Source organism: Hylobates moloch, unplaced genomic scaffold, assembly GCF_009828535.3.
Source record: "Hylobates moloch isolate HMO894 unplaced genomic scaffold, HMol_V3 SCAFFOLD_8, whole genome shotgun sequence".
In the NCBI taxonomy this organism is placed as follows: Eukaryota; Metazoa; Chordata; class Mammalia; order Primates; family Hylobatidae; genus Hylobates; species Hylobates moloch.
In genome coordinates this window covers 50231493-50248928 of record NW_026652283.1, presented here as the reverse complement: position 1 = coordinate 50248928, position 17436 = coordinate 50231493, and the positions used below count along the sequence as shown (strand labels likewise).

The 17436-nt window shown below is 36.1% G+C and overlaps 1 protein-coding gene across 10 annotated transcripts in view; it reads left to right on the top strand.

Moving 5' to 3' along the window:
* Positions 1–17436, top strand: part of LOC116473135 (AGBL carboxypeptidase 4) — a 1494771-nt gene that overhangs the window by 312349 nt on the left and 1164986 nt on the right. For all 10 annotated transcript variants that reach the window (XM_032160791.1, XM_058443101.1, XM_058443097.1 and 7 more), the window contains one exon: positions 26–150. In XM_032160791.1, the coding sequence (XP_032016682.1) occupies positions 26–150 (125 nt within the window). The remainder of the gene's footprint in view (positions 1–25; positions 151–17436) is intronic.

Genomic DNA, 17436 nt, shown 5'->3' with positions numbered 1-17436 from the left:
CAATTCTCTTAATTTTTATTACCAGGTAACCTGGGCCGGGTGGACCAGGTCTCTGAGTTTGAGTATGATCTGTTCATTAGACCGGACACCTGTAATCCACGCTTCCGAGTCTGGTTCAACTTTACTGTTGAAAATGTGAAAGAATCACAGGTGAGGTAAATAGTGGATACCTTCAGAGTGGTTTTGGTAAGAATAATATGCTTTTGTCTCCTTTTAGAAATATCAAAATAATGACTATATTAAGAATATATTCTTGTTTATCCACAGCAATGATACAGTTTTGGTTCAAGAGATACAGAGAAATAGGTACAATATGTTGACTTTTGTTATCTGATGGTTTTTAAATAATACAAATATTTCATCTGAGAATAAAGTGTTCCTTTCTGATTGAAGCATTAGCATGGTATGTTAGGATTTCTTGAGGGACACTATAAGGAAACACTGGAAGAGACTTGCTATTATGTTTACAAAGGGTATTGTTCTCTATTGTCTGTTCTTTATAAAGATCTGTGAGAAACATTTCTCACAAGTCTCCGTTTCAAAAGAAAAGCTTTTCTTCTGTACAACAGGGTGTTTATATCTTTAAGACAATATGATTCTTGTAACTCATCCTATTTTCCCTTTGCTTTGGCTGCTGGGAAACTCGGAACCATATTTACAGCCCTCTCTAGTGATTCTGGAAAATATTTTTGCTTGTGCTTCTGTGTACTGACTTTCCTTTTACAAGTTGAGTAGACCTTATCTTAAATGCATGGGACCAGAAGTGTTTCAGTTTTTTTTTCAGAGTTAGAAATATTTGCATATATAATACATACCGAGATATCTTGGGGAGGGTACCCAAGTCTGAACATGAAATTCATTTATATTTCATATACATCTTGTATACATAGCCTGGAAGTAATTTTATACAATACTTTGAATAATTTTGTCCATGAAAAACTATTATTTTCCATTTGTGGCATCACTTCAGTGCTCAAAAAGTTTTGGGTTTTGGAGCATTTTAGATTTTCGATTTTCAGATGAGGGATTCTCAACTTGTATTTCGAGCATATTAAACTGCTTTTAACCATAATTTCTTCAGCTACATTTTTTTAATAGGGCACGTTTTTATAATACTTTCGAATCCTATTTTTCATGAGAGAGAATATTGATGAAAATAAAGAGAACTAAAAACATGCTTGAATAAACATCAATAAAACTCAAATCGTAAGATATCAGTTACTATTCCGTTATATTGAGACAACTGATCATGGAAGACTCTGTACAAACTTTGTACACATAGTGAGATTATTATTGTTTTAAGCAGTTGAAAGCATAGTCCTGCAATCCAACATCTACCTTCTTACTTTATGTTGTCTTTTGCTAGTATATTTGGGAAAAAGTAGGGAGTTTAGCTTCTCCTGGGTCAATCCATTCTGCTTGCTCTATCCCCTGATTGCTTGCTTCTCATCATTTTATCTCAACGGCAACTTGACTTGTGTGTCAGACAGTGGCCAGTGTCTATAATTTAGGGACTTTGAGCCTCCTATACAATATTATTCCTGGCAGCTAGCTTCAGCAAAAAGGGGGTGCAAATATAGCCACTTTACTTTGATACTTTAATTTTGTACAACACCATGGACACAAGACTGAGTGTATGCAATATTTACTAAAGTTTAGGGGCTAACAGGAAGTAATCAAATCTAGGGAAGAGCCCTGAACATTATTTGCTAAATCTGACTTGTCTCAGAATGTTAGGACAAGGGAGAAAAAGTTACACCACACACAGAGAGCCTCTTAAGGACAAACTTTAGTTCCTAACTTTGCTTTTTGGTTTTATTTACTCTCCTATGGCAGAGTTCCCTTTTCAGTTTTCCACAGTAACAGTAGGCATTCCCTTTCTCCTTATCTTAGGAAAACCCTCTCTTTACCTACAGGGGTTCACCTGATTCTAGGATTGTCCTACTTGTTCCACTAAGACAATCAATAATCCTTAAAGTATATTTTCCAAAGTCTGTGTTACTGAATCTAGAGAATGTAATCCACAATAGGAGGCTTCAGTCACATGTACTAGACTGAGTCTTTCACTTCAAATTTGGGACCCCTATTTTCTTCATTACCTCTCTCATTCTTTTGTTAATGTTCCTGTCTCATATCAGCAGCTTATGGTTGTCACAAACACGTACCTCTGGAAAACAAACAATTCTGAAGCAGTGTAGTCAACTCATATGAAGGAAGGAAAACATTTTCTTTCTTTCTTTTTTTCTTTTTTTTTGAGACAGTGTCGTTCTGTCGCCCAGGCTGGAGTGCAGTGGCGTCATCTTGGCTCACTGCAAGCTCTGCCTCCCTCCCGGGTTCACGCCATGCTCCTGCCTCAGCCTCCTGAATAGCTGGGACTACAGGCGCCCACCACCATGCCCGGCTAATTTTTTGTGTGTTTTTAGTAGAGACAGGGTTTCAACATGTTAGCCAGGATGGTCTCGATCTCCTGACCTTGTGATCCGCCCGCCTCAGCCTCTCAAAGTGCTGGGATTACAGGCGTGAGCCACCGCGCCTGGCCTAGGAAAACATTTTCTTAAAAGCAGTATAATCTGCCATGATTTCTAAATTCATAAAGGGAATTATTCTTTTCCTCTTTTTTTTTCATAGCACATCCCTCAGCTTGCCTGCTGGATCCAGGAACCCACTAACTCCTAAGAAGTGGGGCCAATTACTTTTCAAACAAGAGAATCATCTATCCTCATTGTGGTCTTTGCTAAAAAGAGATTTAGCAAAAGCTCTGAAATTATACTGTTTCTTTAACTTTGGGTCACATTAAATTCCTGGCCCAGTTTTTCTTTCACTTAAGTATCTATAAAGATTATCTTTATACAGCTTATACAAGGAGGAGTAGAGGGGTGAGATGATAAGAGAGTTAGGAAAAATGTGTTCCTTCAGTTAAACTACTTGAGATAGCCTTTGGAAAAGTTTCTCATACAATGTTCTTTGCTCTTCTAGTTTGTTTACGAGGATGTTCTTTTTGTTGTTCAAAATGTCTCTGCCAGAGTGTTATAACTTACGTATTACATGTCAAAGCTATACAGCCTCTTTTGCAATCTTATCTATCAATTAATTAAGCAGGTAACATGAATGTTTTTTAAAGGGTTATTTTTATAAGAGAGTTGGGTCTGTTTTGTGGATGCATATTTATTAAAGTTGAAGAGACAAATATTTTCCCTGTCTCTGGGTTCTGTCTGCATATAGAGTGCTATCTTATCCTTGTTCCAAATAGAAATCATGAACATGTTTATCTGGTTTCCTGGAGCCTGATGCTTTTATCAGCCTCTTACTGTGGGCCATTGCCTCATCAACTGTAATCACATTATTGAAATCTCTCTTAAGAAGGCATAAAGATTTGCAGGAAGGACACAATATATGTCTCTAGCTCACAGGATATTTGTTTTCATGGTAGTCTACATTAAAGAAAATAGTTTTACTATGAAGTTTGACTTGTGAGGTCTGTTTTTATAGCATCTCTTTCTATAATCTTTTTTTCATCTCTCAAATTTCCATTAAAATGAGACCTGCATAAGTGTAATCTAGTCAAGAACGTTATTTAGGTTTTGGTACTACTAGCAGGCAAAAAAACATATATGTATTAGTCATTGCAGGCTGACTCCATTAAATAAATTTTAAAAATTGCAGCGTCAAATATATTGTATAAACAGGTCTAGCTTTTGCGTTATATTTCTTGATGTTTCTAGGAAATAATAAAAGCTTTCAACATATGGTGTTGTATCCCAGGACTGATATATTAACCCCTAAAAGTAGTTGCTCAATAGTGCATTTGCAAGAATCAATGAAAACTAAATGTCCAAATTCCTTTATGGAAAGGTGATTTTCTCTCTAAAAAACTGATATTAAATATTCTTAGTGGAAATGTATTAATGCAGCTGAGAGCACTTGTGTGATATGAAAGTAAATCTTCCTATTTAAATATGCTAAAAGTTTAGCCAATAAGAGAAAATAAAATGTTATGCTTCGATTGATTAAGCTTTATTTCTTTTTTGTGTTTTTTTTATCTTTTTGAAGTTATTTTTCCCATTTTTACTGTAAAAATAGTCAATGTGCAATGTAGTAAATTTGGGAAATATGATTATTTGAAGCAGAGAAAAAGCACCCCCCGACACACACACAAATTACAAGTTTACTAACTGGAAGCAAATACTGTTAATTTTTTTGGCGTATTTATTTCTAAACTTATTTATTTTCTATCTTGGAGCATAATTAAATTTGTACTGTATATAAATTTTCATGTTTTGCTTCTAAAGAACCTAAATATTATCACAGGCAATTTTCTGTTATCAAAAGTTTGATAAATATGGCTATATTAATAGCTCTTTATTCTTGGTCATAAAGATTATTTTCCATTTGTTGTTGTTATAAGTAACAATGTAGTGAACATCTTGATGCAGGAAATGTTACCAAAATTTTATTTTGCTTCCTTAGGATAAATTCCTATGAGAGGAACTGATAGGCAAAGGGATATGAACATTTTAAAGACTCTTTACACATATATCTAAATTGATGCCAGAAAGTTTATACTATTTTGCTGTCCTATCAGCAGTGAATAAGATTCCTTTATGTGAATTTCTTGCTTTGTTTTATAAACTCTAATGTTCAGAAAGCCATAATAAATTGTTACTTTTTCCTCACTTGTTTTGAAACTTCACACAGATAAATGGGATATGATGCAATGTCTCAGGCCTCTAGTCATAAATTAATTGCATTCCAGCAATAACATGAGACATCAAAACAGATAGAGTTATTATTTTGACTCCTTTTCTCAATTCATCAACCTGTTTTACCTGGGAGTGCCAATAGATTGTCGTCTGATGTATGTAATAGGAGATTTTAAAAAAAGAAGTGTTTGTTTAACAATATAGTATTTCTTGGATTACTATAAGAAGTAATGTAGTTTAAACATACACATGCACACATACACACTTTTACATAGATGTGTTTAAATTTCACTTTAAGATTCTGAGAAAGTTTGCTGCCTTTTTTTTTTTTTTTTTTGAGACAGAGTCTTGTTCTGTCGCCCAGGCTGGAGTGCAGTGGCACGATCTTGGCTCACTGCAAGCTCTGCCTCCCAGTTTCATGCCATTCTCCTGCCTCATCCTCCTGAGCAGCTCTGACCACAGGCACCTGCCACCATGCCCGGCTAATTTTTTGTATTTTTAGTAGAGACGGGGTTTCACCGTGCTAGCCAGGATGGTCTCGATCTCCTGACCTCGTGATCCACCCGCCTCAGCCTCCCAAAGTGCTGGGATTACAGGCGTGAGCCACCGTGTCTGGCCAGTTTGCTGCTTCTTTAGTCTCCATTCTGGAGAATTCAGGCTCTGAAATTTCATCCTGGCCATGGCCAAAATCAGCAGTCCACAAAGGCAGCATATCACAGTGGAATTAGCACAGACAATGGATTTAAACCAATTTTGGTTTATATTTCTGACTCTTACTTATGAGCTGTTTTACCTGTGATCAGTTTAAATAATCTCTTGGTACCTCAGTTTTCTCATCTGTAAAATGAAAGTAATAATACTAATTCATAGGGGTCTTGTGAAAATTAAACAAGACAATGTTAAGTAAAGAGACTACTGATATGGTTTGGCTGTGTCCCCACCCAAAGCTCCTCTTGATTCCCATGTGTTGTGGGGGGGACCTGGTGAAAGATAATCATGGGGGCAGGTCTTTCCTGTGTTGTTCTCATGATAGTGACTAAGTCTCACGAGATCTGATGATTATATAAAAGGGAGTTTATTAAAGTATTAACTCATACGATCACAAGGTCCCACAATAGGCCATCTGCAGGCTGAGGAGCAAGGAAAGCCAGTCTGAGTTCCAAAACTGAAGAACTTGGAGTCCGATGTTCAAGGGCAGGAAGTATCCAGCAAGGGAGAAAGATGCAAGCTGGGAAACTAGTCCAGTCTCTCTTTTCACATTTTTCTGCCTGCTTGTATTCTAGCCCCGCTGGCAGCTGATTACATTGTGCCCACCCAGATTAAGGGTGGGTCTGCCTTTCCCAGCCCACTGACTCAAATGTTAATCTCCTTTGACGACATCCTCACAGACACACCCAGGATTAATATTTTGTATGCTTCAATCCAATCAAGTTGATACTCAGTATTAACCATCACAACTACCATAGTGTTTGGTAGACAATAGGGACTCAATACTTGATGGCCATTGTTTTTATTAAAACACCCCAACAGTATCCTGTCTGTCATGGTGGCCAACATGAGAATGCAGAGGACCATTGTCATCCACCAGGACTATCTCCACTACATCCACAAGTGCAATCCTACAAGAAGCACCCCAAGAACATTTCTGCACACCTGTTCCTCTGTTTCAAGGACATCCAGGTCAGCAACATCATCATGGTGGACAAGTTGCTAGCCCTTGAGGAAGATAGTGCACTTCAACATGCTCAAGGTCACCAAGGCCACCACGACCAAGAAGCAATTTCAGAAGTTCTGAGACTGGACGTCTGCCTAGACCTCAGAATGAAGTAAAGTTGCTTTCTCATTCAAACTATAGCAACAACAGCAGCAAGAACAAAAACCACCACCACAGCAGATTACTACTAGGAAACTGCTACTAAAACAGGTTTTTTGCCCTTATTCCTTTTCATCCTTCCTTTTCTCCTGTTTATCCTTCACCTCCTCCTCCACCTATTTTCAAAACCTGTTATTGATGCTCATCATCATCATCATCAAGCAAAATGTACTAGTTAAGAATACAGACTTTTTGTTAGACATACACTCCAGGCCTAGCTCTTCCACTTACTGCCTCTGTGACCTTGAGAAAGTTATTGAACTATTTGTCTATTTAAATTATTAATTTCTATATTTATTCAATGGGGTTAATAGTACCTAATAGGGTTGATGTAAGAAACACATGGGATGATGCAGATAAAACACTAAATTTAATGCCTGGTACATAGGAACTTTGCAGCAAATGTTATCTATTAATATTACTATACTTCTAATACTAGCAGGAAATATAACACAGGTTCTCATTTTCTCTGTCATTCAACTTATTATATTAATAGCTAAAATTTACGGAACACTTCAGTGTCATAAGTAGTGTTCTAAGCCCTTTATATTAATTCATTCATTTACTCCTCAAAGCAATTCTTTGAAGTAAGTACCATTATTAGTATCCTGACCCCCATTTTACAGCTGAAGAAGCTGAAAGGAACTGAGACAAAGAAAGGATGAATAACTTGCTGAAGATCATACAATTAGTAAGTGGTTTATACAGGATTTGTGCCTAGGTAGTCACTGTAGAAATGCTTACTGTAGCAAATTTGGGAAATATAGCTAAGTATTGAAAACAAGCAAGAAAAAAACTCAAACACATAATCCTCCTACCTAAAAGGAATGACTGTGAACCTTTTAACATACAGGCATACTTCAGAGATATTGTGGGTTTGGTTTGAGATCACAGCAATGAAATGAATATCACAATAAAGTGAGTCACATGAATTTTTTGTTTCCCTGGTGCATATAAAAGTTATGCTCACTATATTATAAAATGTGCAATAGCATTATGTCTAAAATCAATGTGTATACCTTAATTAAGAAATACTTTATTGCAAAAAAAGTTAATATTCATCTGAGGCTTCAGTGAGTCTTATTCTTTTTGGCTGATGAAGGGTCTTGCATTGATGTTCATGGCTGCTGACTGATCAGGGTGCTATTGCTGAAAATTGGGGTGACTGTGGCAATTTCTTAAAATAAGACAGCAATGAGGTATACCATATCAGTTGACTTCATTAGTTAACTCATGAAAGATTTCTATAGTAGGTGAAGCTGTCTAATAGCATTTTACTCACAGCAGAACTTCTTTCAAAATTGGAGTCAGTCCTCTCAAATCATGAAAAGTAACCCCATTTACAGTAGCCAAAAATAAAATTAAACACCTAGGAATTAACTTAACCAAAGGACTGAAAGCTCTCGTTTATAGAAGACTATAAAATATTGATCAAAGATATTGAAGAGGACAGAAAAAAAGGAAAGATATTCCATGTTCGTGGATTAGAAGGATCAACATTATTAGAATGTCCACACTACCCAAAGCAGTCCGTAGATTGAATGTAATCTCTATCAAAATACCAATGACATTCTTCACAGAAATAGAAAAAAATCCTAAAATTTATATAGAGCCACAATAGACCCAGAAGAACCAAAGCTATCCTGAGCAAAAATAACAAAACTGGAGGAATCACATTCCTTGACTTCAAATTATACTGCAGAGCTCTAGTAACCAAAGCAGCATGGTGCTGGCATAAAAGCAGACACATAGACCAATGGAACAGAATAGAGAACTCAGAAAAGAATCCATATTATCTACAGTGAACTCCTTTTTGACAAAAGTGCCAAGAATATACATTGAGGAAAGGACAGTCACTTCTATAAATGCTGCTAGGAAAATTGGATATCCACATGCAGAAGAATGAAACTAGGCTCCTGTTTCTCACTATCTACAAAGTTAAATTAAAAGAAATTAATGATTTAAATCTGAGACCTCAAACTATGAAACTACTAAAAGAAAACATCGAGGTAACTCTCCAGGGCATTGGCGTGGGCAAAGATTTTTTGAGTAATACTCCACAAACATAGGCAACCAAAGCAAAAATGGACAAATGGGATTATATCAAGTTAAAAAGGTTCTGCACAACAAAGAAAGCAATGAACAAAGTGAAAGATGACTCACACAATAGGAGAAAATATTTGCAAACTCTACCCACCTGACAAGGCATTAATAATCAGAATATATAAGGAACTCAAGTAATAGGAAAAAAATCAAATAATATGATTTAAAAATGGGCAAAAGTTCTGAACAGACATTTCTCAAAAGAAGACATACAAATGGTAAACAGGCATATGAAAAGGTGCTCAACATAAGTGATAATCAGAGAAGTGCAAATCAAAACTATAATTAGATATCATCTCATCTCAGTTAAAATAGCTTATATCCAAAAGACAGGCAATAATAAATGCTGGCGAGGATATGGATAAAAGGGAACCCTCATACACTGTGAGTGGGCATGTAAATTAACACAACCACTATGGAGAACAGTTTTGGACCTTTTTCAAAAATCTATAGAGCTACCAAATGATCCAAAAATCTCACTGCTAGGTATATATCCAAGAAAGGAAATCAGTATATTGAAGATATATTTGCAATGTCATGTATATTGCAGCACTATTCACCATAGGCAAGATTTGGAAGTAACTCAAGTGTCTGTCAACAGATGAATGGATAAAGAAAAATGGTACACCTACACAACGGAGTACTATTCAGCCATAAAAAAGAATGAGATCCTTTCATTTGCAACAACATGGATGGAACTGGAGGCCATTATGTTAAGTGAAACAAGCCCTGCACAGAAAAACAGACTTTACATGCTCTCTGTTTTTGTGGTAGCTAAAATTAGCTAAATAGCTAAAAATTAAATTTAACCCATGGAGGTGGAGAGTAGAAGGATGGTTACCAGAGGCTGGGAATTGTAGTGGCATGATTGTGGTGGGGAGGGTGTGGAAGTGGGTATAGTGATAGTTAGAAAGTATGAATAAGACCTAGTATTTGCTAGCACAACAGATTGGCTATAGTCAATAATAATTTAATTGTACATTTAAAATAACTAATATAGTATAATTGGATTGCTTATAAGACAAAAGATAAATGCTTCAGGGATGCATACCCCGTTTACCCTGATGTGATTATTATACATTGTATGCCTTTATCGAAATAGCTCATATACCTTATAAACATATATACCCACTATGTGCCCATAAAAATTAAAAATAGAAAACATTCAGAGGAAAGTGTTGTATTCAATATGTGGAGGATATGGTTAGCTTAACGAATTTGCATATGTACTTTATTATTTCAATTTTAGTGTAAGTATGGCAAACATGAACATACTTGTATTTTTTTTATTTTTTAGATAGGCTTTTACTCTGTCATCCAGGCTGGAGTGCAGTGGCATGATCTTGGCTCACTGCAACCTCTGCCTCCTGGGTTCAAGCAATCCTCCTGCATCAGCCTCCTGAGTAGCTGATACTACTACAGGTGCGCACCACCATGCTGGACTACTTTTTTGTATTTTTATAGAGATGAGGTTTCACTATGTTGCCCAGGCTGGCCTTGAACTCCTGAGCTCAAGTGATCTGTCCCCCTCAGCCTCCTAAAGTGCTGGGATTGCAGACATGAACCATTGTGCTCTGCCCATATTTTTATTCTTTCAAGTCGGCTTCTGTTGTTTTACAGAGATAACTTTAAGTTTCTGGGGATTGATAATAAACCTAGTAACTATTCCTATTATTAAGTTCATATTACAAATGACAAAATCAAATTTGTTTCCTTACTTTACCACTTTTAGAGTCACTTCCTAAATTTATCTGTGCCTTTCTATCTCTGCTACAACCATTCAAGTTTAATCTATTTACATATATTGTTTGGACTATGGCAGTTGTCTTCCAACTGTGGTTTTGTCCAGGGTCTCATGCAATTTAAGTTCATCCTTCACACTGAAGCTGGAGCATTGTATGTAAAGTGCAAATTTAACCTTGCCACTCCACTGCTAAATGCCTTAAATACCCCTCTATTATCTTTAGGGTAAAGTCCAAACTTCTTAGCCTGGCATGTGGTACCATTCATGATCTAGTTCTCATCGTTTGCTTTTGACTTACATACTTATTGACCTTCTTGTAGTTCCCTACAGCGACCATGTTGTTTCATACTTCCATGAATTTTGCTGTATTTTTCCTGTAATGCCATTCTAACATTTATTCATTTGGATTAAGCTCAAGCTTTGGAGTCAGACTGCCAGGGCTGGTATTCTACTTCAACTATTTACTGTGTCACCTGGGCAAATTATTTTATACTCCCTCTGTTTCAGTTTCCTACCTACCTGAGATAATACATACAGGACAATTGCAGTTTTGCCTAACATGTAGAAAGCTTTCCATAAATGTTACTTTCTTATTATTTATATTCAATAAATACTTATTGTGTGTGCCAGATACTGTTCTAGGCATTCAGGAATCAGCATTGAATAAGACAGATAAGGTTCTTCTGTTCTGGAGAAGCTTATTTTCTATTATGTGAATAAAGACAATAGATAGGAGCAAGTAAACAAAGTATTTTTAGAAGTGGCAAATCCTACCACAATTTGTTTATCCACTTAAGGGATTATATAGATGTTTTCGGTTTTTGTGATTATGAATTGGCTTTGATTATGACTGACTTTGTTTCATGGGATGATTTCAGGGGGCCAAGACTGAGGTCAGCACTCCTGGGCTGCATGCTTTAGCCCTGAGGGGCTGGAACTAGGCCAATGGCATTGTTCTCTGGCTCGTCAAGGTTAAGCACTTACTGTGCTGGAGGAGCCAAGGTGTTCCCCATCCACCGGCAACAACATTCCCATGGAGGGTGCTGGCAAAAGAACTTCAGTGGGGCCATGGTGGGGGTCCTCATTAGAGAACCCAGAAATAAAGCCACATATCTATAACCATCTGATCTTCAACAAAGATGACAATAACAACCACTGCGGATGGTACTCCCTGTTCAATAAATGATGTTGGGATAACTGTCTAGCCATCTGCAGAAGATTGAAACTGTACCCCTTCCTTTCACCATATATAAAAATCAACTCAAAATAGATTAAACACTTAAATGTACAACCTAAGACTATAAAAATCCTAGATGAAAACCTAGGGAAAATACCATTCTGGATATAGATCATGGTAAAGATTTTATTAACAAATACTCCAAAAGCAATTGCAACCAAAACAAAAATTGACAAATGGGACCTAATTAAACTAAAGAACTTCTGCATAGCAAAATACACCATCAACAGAGTAAACAGACAACAAACAAAATGGAAGAAAATATTTGCAAACTATGCACTTGACAATGGTCTAAATTCCAGAATCGATAAGGAATTTAAACAAATCAACAAGCAAAAAACAACCTGATTAAAACATGAGCAAAGATGAAAAGACACTTCTCAAAAGAAGACATACAAAGGGCCAACAAGCATATGAAAAAGTGCTCAACATCCTTGATCATTAGAGAAATGCACATTGAAACTACTATGAGATATCATCTCACACCAGTCAGAATGGCTACTATTAAAAAGTCAAAACATAACAGATACTGGCAAGTTTGTGGAGAAAAGGGAACACTTATACACTGCTGGTGAGAACGTAAGTTAGTCCAGCCATTGTGGAAAGCAGGTTGATGATTTCTCAAATAACTTGAAGCAGAGCTACCATTTGACCCAGCAATTCCATTACTGGTTACATACCCAAAGGAATATAAATCCTTCTATCATAAAGACACATGCACACATATGTTCATTCCAATACTGTTCACAATGGCAAAGACATGGAATCAACCTAGAAGCCCATTAACGGTGAACTGAAAAAAATTGTGGATTGAAGAAAATGTGGTATGTATACACAACTACTGTGCATCCATAAAAGAATGAAAGCATGTCCTTTGCAGCAACATGGGTATATCCTAAGTGAATTAACATGGGGACAGAAAACAACATACCACATGTTCTCACTTTTAATTGGGAGCTAAATATTGAATACATGTGGACACAAAGAAAGGAACAATAAGCACCAGGGTCTACTTGAGAGTGGAAGGTGAGAGGAGGGTGAGGTTCAAAAAACTACCCATTGAGTAGTATGGTTACTACTTATGTGATGAAATAATTTGTATATGAAATCCCAGCCACATGCAATTTACCCATGTAACAAACCTGCACATGTACCCCCAGAACCTAAAATAAAAGTTAAAAGGAAAAAATAAAAATGAAAGTTTATCACCTTTAATTGGGCTGGGTGTCAGGAAATAGATAAAAGTAGGTTTCAAAGAGAACACTATACTTGATCCAGTCCTTAAAGCTGCCTTAAATAGGAAAAACTCATCTTAGTCAAATAAATATGATAAACCTGTTATGATAGCCAAACTTCAATTTAATCATGAAATAAGTGGTAAAAACAATTAAATCATATAATGCTGTCAATTTATATAAAGCAAAGCATGTCTTTGCGTTTTTATTAAGATTATAGAGTTGGCCTTAGAATGGGGTAGTTATATTTCACCTTTTATTGTGCTTTAACATCAACATTGATTGATGTGACATGACATGGTTACTTGTTTATGAAGAAAACGAATATGAGCTTCACATTGAGGAATTTCATGCTGGATTTTCTTTTACCCTTGGTGTGTGGTTTTTTAACTGCTGAACAATTAAAAACCCAAATTTAGACTGGAAACTTATTGTGACATAAACTTATAAATATTGCTGTTGCAATATAAATAAAACACAGATGTAGAAAGTGAAAAAGATCTTTATGCAAATGAAACTGGGTACCAGAAACAGAACATCTTAGGCTAGATGAATCTTAAAGCTATGGGTTTTTGGCTGATCTACTGCCAAAGAAATGAGAGATTGATATTTAAATTTTATGTAAAATTTTATGGGTTGTCTAAGTCTTGCTTTGGCAGAACAAAAACAATGAAATCAAGAGGAAAAGGCACTGAAACTTTATAGACATTCGTTTGCTGGATATATGGGAAAAGCTTTAGAGTCTAACCAGATAAACTGTCAGAGGCTCTTATTATGCCCCATTATGAATCTAGAATGGTTCAATCCACTTGTAGCCTGACCTACTCTTGCGCTCACCTTTGAATTTTAGCTAACTTTCTTATGCCATTCTGCAGGATGATAAACCAAATGCTGATTACTCCTCAGTCTTGAACTTTAGTTTCACTGCAATGTAATTCATCTTTCCAGCAGCCTACCAAACACTTCCACATCAGTATTGAACAGCAAATTTTCATCAAGTGTTTTTCCTCTTTTTGCAGTCCTATTTTTTAACTTATTGTACCATTTGTTGTCTACTTAATTACTCAAATAAAAATTTGGGATTCATTCTTGATGATTCATTCATTATTCATGTCTTTTCCTCATTTGGAAAGCCTTTCTGTATTTCTCACTTTGCCTAGCTCACAAAACCTTTTAGATATGGATAAAGCCTCTTTCCTTTTGGGAAGCTTCTCCTTACTTCCAGGCTATTCTCCCACAGCTTCCATTGCTGATGCTAACATAGCATGGTTATCATATGATGTTACGCCTGATATGTCATGTGTTCCTTTCCCTGATGGATTTTTAGCTACCTTCTATTAGAGACTGATACTTAATAATTTCTTATTTAAATTTCTATGAAATAGAGCTTCTTCTGAGGACTGAAATAGCTAGCGCTGAGATATAATGAGTGCCTGTGGCTGTTAGCTACTATTATTATTACTTACTATTATCTTGGTTTCTGCAGTACTTAATATGATAACTGCCTTTAAAAAATGGATATGTTGATAAAACAAGTGTGTTTAACCTTTATCTCTGCAATGACACCCTGGTATAGCCTCCTTTTGGACATCAAGACTCCGCTTTTTTAGGGGTAATGAGATTTTCTTCCCATGCTGATATAATTCTCTAGCCAGTGCCTTTTTTGCCTGAATTTATGCCTGAACCAAGAGGCCTGCTAAATATGTTTTTTTTTAAATAGAAAATGCACCTAGTGACCTTGAAACTAATAAACTATGCTTCTGGCGAACTTCTAAATTAGCAGTAAAGAGGATGGCCAGTCTGTGATAATCCAGAGCAAACATCAGTCTAAGACCTCGGATAACTTTTAGAACTCAGCATAGACATTGTGAAGTAGAACCTTCCTCTGAGCCCCTTGACTGTGTTAGATATCTCATTGTGTCTCTTCAATCATATCTTCTTCAATCATAGCACTTAATATACCATGATGAAATTTTCTGTCTCTGCTCTGAGACTATGAGGGTAAAATTTGTCTTTTTCATTTTGTCTTCCTAGGACAGGTCCAGCTACATAATTTGTGAAGCCCAGTGAAAAATGAAAATTCAGGAACCCTTGTTAAATAATATGAAGAATTTCAAAGTGGTGACATCAAAAGATTAAATCAAATGTGGGCCCTAGTCAGTGTGGAGCCCTGTGCAGCTGCACAGGTCACACACCGATGAAGTTAGCCTGCTCTAGGGCCTTATTCTGGTATGAAGTAGTAGGTTTGACAGATAAATGAATAGATTACTAACATGTAAGGTATTAAAAAATCTGTGATGAGTGAGCAATAACAATGACCTACATTGAATAAGCATAAAAAATGAGAGGCCAATATTTTTCAATAGTAGATAAAGCTTTCTTACACAATCATTAATGAGAGTCAGTAATTTATTAACTTTATGTCGTATTTATATGGCTTTTTTTGGCGGGGGGGGGACAGAGTCTCACTGTTTCACCAGGCTGGAGTGCAGTGGCATGATCTCGGCTCACTGCAACCTCTACCTCCCAGATTCAAGCGATGCTCCTGCCTCAGCCTCCTGTACCTGGGACTACAAGCGTGTGCCACGACACCCAGATAATTTTTGTATTTTTAATAGAGATGGGGTTTCACCATGTTGGCCAGGATGGTCTCGATCTCTTGACCTTGTGATCCTCCCTCCTCGGCCTCCCAAAGTGCTGGGATTACAGGCATGAGCCACCGTGCCCCATCTATATGTTTTTTAATCAAGGAAAGTAATCTTGACTCTTAAATTAATAGATAATTACATTAAATTCTTAATTCCCGATTTATTTTTTTAAAGAAATAGTTTGCTGTACTTTTTTAGTAGGCAGAGGCCAAGGTAGGAGAAAGCCACTTTCTTTCTTGATTTAAATAAAATTGCAGCTTAATGGTAGGCACAATCTTTTCACCATCACATATTTCCAGAAAATTGTAGAGAAAAACTTCCATATTAAAAAGGCATGGCATTTACTCTTTTACTTTGCTAAGCCAATGACTAACACAAAAGTATTTATAATGGCAAAGGGAATAAAGGATCTCTCACAGAAGTTTATATAATAGATTATTTTAGAAACAGAGTAGCTTCCTTAATTTGCAATGTAGAAACACTGTTTGATGACTTTCTGCTGTGAAATCAGAGAGGCTGGAATTATGGCTCCATAAAGATGTAGTAGACGTATTTTTCCCTAGTTTTCTTAGTAAATGCAACTAAAATCCTGAACATTTTATATAAAACATAAGAAGACTCTGAAAGGTGGAATAAAGAAGGCAGACCATCTGGGGACTTGAGGACTTGCAAAACAATGTGACGCTAGAGTGCTATCACTGGAAGCCTAGTGGGGAGACTGAATGATAACCTCTACCTCACAGTAACATGGTCCCTTCATCCCTCTGGTATCAATAGAAGGCAAGTGGAGAATCTGGACTTCTATCCATACCTGGAAGTAATGAGGTAACCTCCCCTTTTCTTCATTAGAACAATGTTAAAAGAACACTGCTAAAACACAAGATTGATATAAAATCCAGGATTTCATAAGATAATATAAAAATATTTAGATTTTAGCTAAAAGTAATCTGTCATAGCAAGAACTGGGGAAATCTCAACTCGAAGCACAAAAGATAACCAACAGACACCAACATTAAGATGACACAGAAGTACCTGCTGAGGTTTTTTAAAGCAGCCATCATAAAAATTCTTTTAGAAACTATTACACATTTAAAACAAATGCAAAACACAGTTTTAGTAATGAAATAGAAGATACAAAGAACAACCACGTGGAAATTTTAGAACTGGAAAATACAATAAATGAAAGAAAAACTCAGTGAATGTGCTCAATAGAATGAGGAGGACAAAGGAAAGTGTCAATGAACATTAATGTGGAATGTTACAATTATCCATTCCAAGCAACAGGAGGACAATAGTTTAAAAAAAAAAAAAAGGAAAAACAACAGAGCATCAGAAACATCAGGGAATTCAATGGAATGATCTAAATTCATGTTATCGAAGTTCCAGAAGCAAAGGAGAAAGAGACTGGAGCTGAAAATCATTCATACAAATAATGGCTGAAAATTTCTAAATCATAGGAAATAAATAAACCTATAGATTGGGTGAAACTTAAAACAGGATAAACCCAAATAAAACCATGGCAAGACATATCGTAGCCAAATTTCAAAAACTAAATTAAAAAACTTTTTGAAAGAAAACAGAGGAAAAAAATGCTTACTTATAGAGAAAAAACATTTGAAAGATAGAGGATTTATAATAAGAGATCATGGAACCCACAATAAAGTGCTGTAACATTTTCAAGTGGTATAGAAGATACCTATCTACCTAGAATTCTATATCCAGTGAAAATATGTTTCAGGAATGAAGAGAAAATCAAAGCACTCTCAGATGAATGAAGGAAAGCTAATAAAATTGTTGCCATGCAGCAAGAATGGCTAAAAGAAGTTCTTAAAAGGAAAGGAAAATTATAAAAGAAAGAATCTGGCTGGGCATGATGGCTCACTCCTGTAATCCCAG